The 9,923-nt window shown below is 47.1% G+C and overlaps 1 protein-coding gene across 1 annotated transcript; it reads left to right on the top strand.

The window, feature by feature from the left end:
• Nucleotides 1-265: 265 nt before the first annotated feature.
• On the top strand, nt 266-9,673 carry Wnt8b (Wnt family member 8B; the record flags this gene model as incomplete). The annotated part of the gene is made up of 6 exons (XM_059246438.1): nt 266-286; nt 6,176-6,235; nt 6,907-7,045; nt 7,967-8,092; nt 8,825-8,967; nt 9,128-9,673. Coding segments are annotated over 6 exons (1,035 nt in total), but the record flags the coding sequence as incomplete, so codon positions are not given.
• Nucleotides 9,674-9,923: the final 250 nt, after the last annotated feature.

Genomic DNA, 9,923 nt, shown 5'->3' with positions numbered 1-9,923 from the left:
AAGGGCTGGGGGGTAGTTTGTGGCAGAGCCGTTGCTTTGGGTTATTGAAATTAATAACCTGTCTAGTAAGGGTGAGGCCTTGGGTTCCATATCCACCCCATTTTCCCCAAACGCCTGCAGTGAAGCTTCAGAAGTACTGGTTGTAGAGGCTGGAGAGATGGCCCAGGATTTCCACTGCTCTTGCAGAGGACGCGGGTTTGATTGCCAGCACTCACATGGTGACTCACAGCTGCCTGTTGTCTAGTTCCAGGGGATCCAATTTCTTCTCTCCTCCTTGGGCTTCTGCATGCATGTGGTGCACACAAAGTCACACAGGCCAACACAAAGCACATAAATAAAGTAGATACACACAATTTTTAAAAAAGAAGTAATGAGCCGGGCGGTGGTGGCGCACTCCTTTAATCCCAGCACTCGGGGAGGCAGAGGCAGGCGGATCTCTGTGAGTTCAAGGTCAGCCTGCTCTATGGAGCGAGATCCAGGACAGGCTCCAAAGCTACACAGAGAAACCCTGTCTCAAAAAAAAAAAAAAAAAAGAAGAAGAAGAAGAAGAAGAAGAAGAAGAAGAAGAAGAAGAAGTAATGAGCATGACTCATTTGAACTAGACATTTACCCAAGAATAAGGAAGACATAAATGATGACTTTATTGGCTTTTAGTAACTCCACATACCTGTGCAGCTCTCAACACAATCCATTTTTGAACATTTTTACCAACCCTGAAAGAATTCCTCTTTCCATTAGCAGTCCTATCCCAGTGTTCTCCCCTGTGTCCTTGATAACTGCCAATCTAATTTCTGTTGCTATAGAATGGTCTTTTCTAGAAGTTTCTCATAAAATCAAGAACAGGGTTCCTATAGCTCTTGGTCTTTTGTGTCTGGGTTCTTTCACGTAGAGTGATGTCCATCTGTGTTGGAGCATGTATCAGCATTTTGTTTACTTTTATGGTCAGATAATAGTCTATTGTAGACATACCAGATTGCATGCACCCGTTCATTAGGAGCTAGACGTTTGGGCAGTTTTAGTTTTTGGCTATTCTAATTAATATTGTTGTGAGCACAGTGTCTATGTTTTGTGTCATATATGTCTGCCTAAGAGAAGAACTGCTGTGTTATATTTAACCTGTGGAGGAACTGCTAAACAATTTTCTAAAGTGCATGCACTCACCAGGCAGTGGTGGCGCACACCTTTAATCCCAGCACTTGGGAGGTAGAGGCAGGCGGATCTCTGAGTTCGAGGGCAGCTTGGTCTACAGAGTGAGTTCCAGGATAGTGAGGGCTACACTGAGGATTCTGGACGCTTTGAGTTTTCATCAGTTTCTTCCTTTGAAACAGAGTCTCTCTTTGTAGTCCTGGCTGTCTGGAACTCACCATGGAGAGCAGGCTTCTATCTAACTCTGCCCCCCCCCCTCCCGCATCGCCGCCGAGTGCTCCTGAGTGGGTCTAAAGGCATGCCCCATCACACCCAGGCTTCTTATTTCAGTCTAGCTCCCTCAGTGGGTGTGGATTCTTGTGATTTTGTTCTCAGATGACTAGTGATGCTGAGCATCTTTCCACGGGCTCAATGGCACGTTTGGGAAAATGTCTATTCAAGTCACATGTCTGTTTGTAAACAGAGTTTTTTTTGTTGTTGCTGAGTTTAAGGAACTTTTCATATAAACTTGAACTCAAAATCCTCCAGACTCACCCTCGCCAGTGCTGGGATTGCTGGTGTACAACACCATAGCCAACTAATTAACAAAATCCTCCAGACACACCCTCACCAGTGCTGGGATTGCTGGTGTACAACACCATAGCCAACTAATTAACAGGCTGTCCCCTGTAATCCAGACAAAAATGGTGATGGCTTGACCCCAGAAATTAAGGGAGACGTTGAAAACGGGTTACAGTATGAGCTGTAGTCAGCAAGATTTGAGGACATATTGAATACAAAATAAGAAGAAAGAGTCAAAGATGACTTGCTGGGACTTTTATCTAAGCAAGGAGGGACTTTCCCCTTCTGAGCTGGAGTAGGTTGAGGTGTCGAGAGAGCAAGTGTTCATTTTGAGGCAAGTTAAGCTGGATGCCTACCAAATCAAGCAGATCGTTGAGTGTACAAGTCTGGAGACCGAACAAAAAGGCCTGAGAATAGTTGGGAAGGTCCAGGAAGACTGAAAACCCTTTTGAATGGTACCCAGTCTGGGCAGTGGCAGCAGCAACGGTACACGCTCTTGGGGAATGGGAAGATGCACCTCCATCTGAGAGTATACATCATGACCCACCCATAGAGAGCTGCCATCTATTAAACAGACATTCCATCTCCCATGTTTGTTGGCAGTGTCTTCCCTTCAGTCACGTGACTGTCTCTAGCTGGCACCCAGCCCATAACACACTTAAATGCCTTCCCTCTTCATCCTCTCACTCTCCCCACAGCACTCATCCACTACGCCTTCTGCAGTCTTTATTTTGACTGGTTCAAAGGACATCATACCACTGTCTCATTAACTAAAACTAACACTCTCCTGCTTTGGTGCTCACCACGAGGACACAGAGTCTTTTCTCGACATTGGAGATTTTGCATAGAAGTAAAGCAGTCACAAGGACCCAATCTATTACAAATAACAACATACGCATGTTATCTAAATAAGGACCAAGTTTTGTGCCAAGACAGGTGTTCAGTGAAACCTGTCCCTTTCGTTGGCTCAACTGACAAGCATGTTACACATGTCTTTCCTTAACTAGGCTCTCTAGGAGGGGCAAACCCTCCAAATCCTCCCCCCGTTACTCGTCTGTTTTCCTGACTTAGACTCTTTCATGGCGAGACTCTTGCCCCGGGCTCAGCCTTGGCAAAGCTCTGTCCTTTGTCAGCCATGTTTTGTTTCATGCTGTCTTCTTTCCCAGTAATGACTGTCCTGTAAAACGATAACTATTCTGTCTGCCTTCCAAACTGCTAATATTGTTTCTCAAAAACTACCCACATTTTGGCTGTTGTGTTTCATGTGGAGAGTCCACCAAGCCCCTTGGCCACCAATAAGAGAATGATTTTATTTATTTTGTTTCTAATTCCCTTTCTGATGTTTTACCACCTTTTCAGCCCTCAGAACTGCCAGGGGATGCCAAGCTTCGGGTACAGTCCCTAAGGATTCCCATGTTACTTGCCCATGATGGAAAGCTTATAGATAATACATTTTCACAAATATAAAATGTCTATTTTGAAGTCATTCTCTAAATTTCCAAGACTGCAGATCATATCTGTGTTTAACTTTGCATTTTTATATAACTAGAGATTTGCAAAAGTTACAAAGAAATATTCAGGAAGCTTCTGTACCTTTTCCATAACCTTCCTCAATGTTTCCATCTTAAAATTATTATATAGTAACCTTAGAGCTTATTCAGACACTATTTTACTGCACCCTTAGACTCGTATATTTGTGTGTGTGTGTATCTGTGTGTGTGTGTGTGTGTGTGTGAGAGAGAGAGAGAGAGAGAGAGAGAGAGAGAGATATTCTGATGCAAATTTGCCATGCTTGCACCCTTGTGGAACCATGACCACAGTTAAGACACTTTCTGTCACTAAGGCTCATGACTCTTAATAGCAGCATCCATCTTCCTACTTCAAACTCCTGGCAAATCGCCAACCTGTTATTAGCCTCACTACTCTGTTCTCAGCTCTATTTCAGCAGCATGTTATGTAGATATCCCCCTTTTGTGGTACTAAGGATTACACATGTTTCGTGAGTGTTTAACTAAATTATATCTGCAATCTTCTCTTTTTCACTCTGAGAAAAAAGTCTCATAAATTGACCACTCTGGGTTTGAACTTCCTCTGTAGCTCACGCACACCTTTAACCTGTGATCCTCCTGTCTCAGCCTCCCAAGTGGTAACAATTACAGGACCAGACACAGAAATACATAACTTTTGAAACTGACTTGTTTGTTTGTTTGTGTGTGTGTGTGTGTGTGTGTGTGTGTGTGTGTTATGTGCATGTGTGTATGTGTGTTCATCTGTGTGGCCCTGCATGTGCACGTGCATATAAAGGCCAGAGGTTGACACTGCCTGTCTCCTCAACTACTCTCCATTTCACATAGTGAGGGAGGCGGGGTCCCTCACTGAACCCAGAGCTCACTGATTCAGCTAGTTAGCTAGTTAGTTAGCTAGTCAGCTTGCTCTGGGATCCTGTCTCTCTGCACAATCACACAAATGGCTAAGCCATCACCCCAGTCTAGGATTGACTTTAATCTAATTTCCTTGAGGTTTGTCCCAGTAATTGTGTTTATTAATAGCTCATTCTTTTTATTGCTGAGTGGTATTCCATGGTGTGGATGTGACAGTTTGGGTTGTTTTTTTTTTTTTAAATACTTGGTGGTTATTGTTGTTATTGTAAGGATTTTTTATTGTTGCAGTACAGAGGCTTGAACTCAGTGGCTTTGTATAAGTGAGGCTAGAGGGTTTTTGCTCGTTTTGTTAGTTGGAGACAGAGTCTCATGTAGATGTAACCAACCGTCTTATTAAATAAGAAACACAGAGCTGATTCAGAGAAGAAAGCCAAGAGGTCAGAACTAAGAGCCTTACCCTTTCTGCTTCAGCCAAGAGAGCTCTCTGAAAAGGGGCCTACTTCCTGTCTGTTCATCTTTATATAGACTGTCTGTTCTGCCTTCTTATTGGTTGTAAACCCAAACACATGACTGCTTCGTCACTGCCTGTATGTACAGCCCTCCAGGTCCTCTATGGTATTGAGATTAATGGCGTGTGTCTCCAATGTTGGCTGTATCCTTGAACACACAGAGATCTACCTAGCTCTGTTTATCAAGTGCTGGGATTAAAGGCGTGCGCCACCACCGCCATGCTCTTGCTATGGCTCTAATAGCTCTGACCCCCAGGCAACTTTATTTATTAACATACAATTAAAATCACATTTCAGTACAAGTAAAATACCACCACAGTCTCAAGTAGTCCAGACTGGTTTGGAACTAGCTCTATAGACAGGGCTGGCCTTGAACTCCTGATTCTCCTGCTGCCACCCCCCAAGTGTGCACCATAAGCCCAGCAAATGCTACATTTTTACCTTTCACACTCATAAGTTCACCCACATAGGAATTCCTAGGTTAAAAAGTTTTCATTTCTCTGAGGTAAAGACCTAAGAGCGAAGCCATTTCGTTTTTAAGTAGAGACCGAGCTACTTTTCAAATTCGGCTTTATTTTAGGATTCAATTATTAAAACCTGAGACAGACACTTCACTGTTTACTCTTCCTAATTAGACAGGTGTCTCTCTGCAGTTCAGTGAAGTCAGATAAAGTTGGATCAGATCCACCTTCCTCACTCATTAGCTGGGTGAGCCTGAACACGAAGTTAGCTGTTTTCCCTTGGATCCCCATGGACAAAATAGAGATAGAAATGATTTAAAGGGGCTACACGTGAAATACGAGTAGCGTCTGGTACCCAGTTGTGAATTAATGCTAGCTCTGTCCCCAGCCTGTGGCAAAACAATAATCAAGCATTATTTCCATCTTTTATGGTATTAGAAGCTGTAACTTTAAATTTTTTATGGTGTTGGAAATTATAACTGACTTTAAAAATCCAAAGAAATGGGACTGGAGAGAGGACTTAGTGGTTAAGAGCACTGGCTGCTCTTGCAGAGGACCTGGATACAGTCCCCTGCATCCACATGGTGGCTCCCAGCCATCTGTAACTCCCGTTCTAGGGGATCTGACACCCTCTTTGGGGCTCCTCAGGTACGTGGTGTGGTGTGCATATATACATACAGGCAAGCACTCATATACTTAAAATAAAAATAAATATTTTGTAATCTAGAGAAACGTACTACTTTCAACTTATATTTTTAGCTAAATGGGTTATCTTTTAAATTTTTAAATTATTTTAAAATTGATTTATTTTGGGTACACACGTGTGTTGGAGCCAGCACGCATGATATAGTACATGAGTGGGGAACAGAAAACGCTTGCAGGAGCTGGTTCTCTCTTACCACGTGGGTTCCAGGGTCGAACTCCACTTGTCCGGCGTGGCAGCAGGCACAGTTACCCACGGAGCCATCTTGCTGGTCCTGAGTGGATTATCTTTATCAGCCTTGTGACAAGGTGTAACGTTGCTTATGGAAGCTAATTCCCCTTTTCTTCTCTCAACGGTATTGTGGAAATGATCTCTGTGACTCTTGGAGGCAGAAACAAACCGGTATCTCTCCACTGTGCTCTGCTTTCTCCTTCTTCTAGGTCAGTGAACAATTTTCTGATGACCGGGCCAAAGGTAAGGGGAATGTCTTTGATGAACTCAGATGTCATTAGCTTTAACTTGTTGGCTGAAGATAATACACGGTGATTTCATTACATCTACAGCTTCCACTATGCTGTGGTATATAGCACAGATAGGAACTCGTCCGAAGCCACTCAGCAAACTTTCAGGGCTCAGAGGAGCACTTGGCTGTATTGTTACTGAATTTATGGCCGGAATCTCCAGAGCCAGAAAAGTCACCGCTTTGACACGTGCAATCCCGCATCTGTCAGTGTCCCTTTAACATTCAGGAACTGTACTACATGGCCTCTACAGGAAAGAAGTTCCCCCAAAACCATCCTTAGCTAGTAGTGGGGTGCAATACCTGAAATTTCAAGAATTGTGTGATTGGGACTCAGTTCGGAGAGATGGTTTAGTATAATGAGTAAAGTCTGGTGGGGACTAGGGTTTGGTGGAAACCAAGTTCTCTCCTCCTTTTGCCATCTGCTAACTGTGAGGCTCTGAGTCTTGGTTTCTTGACCTGCACAATGGTCCCTATCCACAAGGATACTAGCACTGTTAAATGAGATAGCATATTTAGACTGCTTCCTCACTCCGTGTTTTAGAAAGCTGGGAGAGCAGAGAGGAGTTGCTTGGGGCAAATGTCTCCTAAGCTGAGGCTAAATTTTGAGCCCGTATTCCTGTAGGCTTACCTCGTCTACTCCAGCAGCGTGGCAGCTGGTGCCCAGAGTGGCATTGAAGAGTGTAAATACCAGTTTGCTTGGGACCGCTGGAACTGCCCTGAGAGAGCTTTGCAGCTGTCCAGCCATGGTGGACTTCGTAGTGGTAAGGAAAGCCTTGGCCTCTGCTCCGGGAACTGCTAGTCGTAGCTTTCCCCTGCTCCTCTAGGTCCTTAATTTTCACCCAGTCTCTTTGCTCAGGACATCTCTCTCTCTCTCTCTCTCTCTCTCTCTCTCTCTCTCTCTCTCTCTCTCTCCTGAGATCTTCTCTTTACCTTCTCTGCCCCTTTTGTTTCCCCCTTCTCCCCAATCCTCTCTTTCTTTCTTCCTTCCTTCCTCTCTTTCCTTCTTTCTTTCTTCTCTCTCTCTCTCTCTCTCTCTCTCTCTCTCTCTCTCTCTCTCTCTCTCTTCCCCCCTCACTGTTTAATACACTTTGCCTCATCACCAGTCCTATACTGCCCTTGGCTGTATACTGTCCTTGGTTGGCCGAAGGCTTCATCACCATCTAAGCAGTACCAAGATACAGGTTAGGCTAATAAATCCTCACACTGCTTAGCCGCTCCTTTCAGCAGGCTTAGAGAGAGGTGCTGACCCAGGAGAAACTTGGAGACCAGGTTACCATAGAGAAGATAAACAATAGTGAGAAGACCCACATCGGAGGAGCTTTTTAAGAATGACTGCTGCGTGCTTTCTAGACTTTCCAGGAGGAAATGGGGTGGGTTCTTTGCTTTCAGATTCATGTCCACTTTTTTCCCAGGTTCTTTCCCACCTAAATCCTCCATAATCATGTCATCAGCAGTCTAGCCGACCACTCACAAAATGTGTCTTGAAAAGGGAAGGAGGGCTAGGGCTGAGAGCCGGGAGGGGATGGGTCCTGAAAGCGGGCAAGCTACCCGACTCCGAGAAACAGGCTAGCGCTGGGGAGGGTGTGTGTAATGAAGGCATTAAGGGGAAGCAGCACATTAGCATTTCTTTGGGCTGCAGCCTCTTCTTCTAACCCTTGAGGGACTTTGGCTCGATCCCCTAGCTAACCGGGAGACCGCGTTTGTACACGCCATCAGCTCTGCTGGAGTTATGTATACCCTGACTAGAAACTGCAGCCTTGGAGATTTTGACAACTGTGGGTGTGATGACTCCCGAAATGGACAACTGGGTGAGTAGAAATGTGGGAATGAGGAGCGCAGGCAGGCGGGGGAAGTTCACTTACACAACAAAAAGCATGGTGGGGACTTGGAGAAATAAACCTGCATTCTTCTAAACACATGGGAAATAACGCTTAAGTAGGGCAAGCCAGTTCCAGCCCACACACACTACAGCGACAACCCTGCCTAAACAGAGTGTAAGGTCCTGTTCTCCCCAAATTTTCTTAACTTAAACACAATAATAACGGAATAGTGTGTAGACTCAATCATTCGTCCCTCCCAGGGGAAATTTCTTTCCTGTCGTCCTGTCCTGTGTACATCCCTCGTCCCGCGATTTCCCACGGCCTTCCCCATCCTCTGTACCCGCTCACTCAGTTCCTGACTTCATTGCTCCCTATCTCCTCTCTTAGGCTCTCTTCCTCTCTCAAAGGTTGAACTCTTGTCCCTTCCCAGACTTCAACCGCCTGCCCACCAGACACGTGCACCCTCCCGCAGAGGAGCATGCAGGCACAACTAGTTATGTCATGAAGGCCTGAGCAGGGGATTGGCTCAGGCTGAAAGAGAACAGAAAAGGTGGTAAAAAACAAACCAAGATGGAAACCAATCCAGAAACAGGGCACTCACCCAACGTTAACCCTTTCCCATTCCAGACTCTCCTCCACCCACCTACCCATCCACCCAATCAGAAACATGAGCCCAGGAAGTTTTGGACTCAATGGTTTTTCCTGCTCCTGCCTTTTCAGGAGGCCAAGGCTGGCTCTGGGGCGGCTGCAGCGACAACGTGGGCTTCGGAGAGGCAATTTCCAAGCAGTTCGTGGATGCCCTGGAGACAGGACAGGATGCCAGAGCAGCCATGAATCTGCACAACAATGAGGCTGGCCGCAAGGTGAGTCCCGCAGCCCTTTACTAGATAGCTGGCTCCATCCACGGCCAGCTCCAACATCTCGGTTCTTTAACTGACTCTACCCAGCCGGCTGGCCACTCCCTAGCTAGGCGCCCTGCAATTCCTCCCGGCCGTGACTGCTTACGCGCAGCTTTCTCCCCAGGCGGTCAAGGGCACCATGAAACGCACGTGCAAGTGCCACGGCGTGTCGGGCAGCTGCACGACCCAGACTTGCTGGTTGCAGCTGCCCGAGTTCCGGGAGGTGGGCGCGCACCTGAAAGAGAAGTATCACGTGGCGCTCAAGGTGGACCTGCTGCAGGGCGCGGGCAACAGCGCGGCGGGCCGCGGCGCCATCGCCGACACCTTCCGCTCCATCTCCACGCGCGAGCTGGTGCACCTGGAGGACTCCCCAGACTACTGCCTGGAGAACAAGACCCTGGGGCTGCTAGGCACCGAGGGCCGAGAGTGCCTGCGGCGCGGCCGAGCCCTGGGCCGCTGGGAGCGCCGCAGCTGCCGCCGGCTGTGCGGGGACTGCGGGCTGGCAGTGGAGGAGCGCCGCACCGAGACAGTGTCCAGCTGCAACTGCAAGTTTCACTGGTGCTGCGCGGTCCGCTGCGAGCAGTGCCGCCGGCGGGTCACCAAGTACTTCTGCAGCCGCGCCGAGCGGCCGCCGAGAGGCGCTGCGCACAAACCTGGGAAGAAACCCTAAGGGTCTCCTCCCGCCACCTTTCCTGTTCGTCCGCGGCTTCGTTTAGATACCCCCGGAAATAGAGGGACCCAGACTGGGGACCTCGCACTCCCTAGCTCGGCGATCTTGACCGGGAGAGGCCGCAGTCACTCCACCGAGTGCCACTTTCCAAACGGTTTCCCGGATTCCTCTGCATGGTCTTCGCAGCTCATTCTTAGGTCTCAAAACTGTTCTAAAATTCTGCACAGTTGTTCCTGAGAAAAGGACGAAA

Source organism: Peromyscus eremicus, chromosome 1 (genome assembly GCF_949786415.1).
Source record: "Peromyscus eremicus chromosome 1, PerEre_H2_v1, whole genome shotgun sequence".
In the NCBI taxonomy this organism is placed as follows: domain Eukaryota; kingdom Metazoa; phylum Chordata; class Mammalia; order Rodentia; family Cricetidae; genus Peromyscus; species Peromyscus eremicus.
Note: the sequence above shows the minus strand (reverse complement) of the source record. Positions and strands in the feature narration are given on the sequence as shown.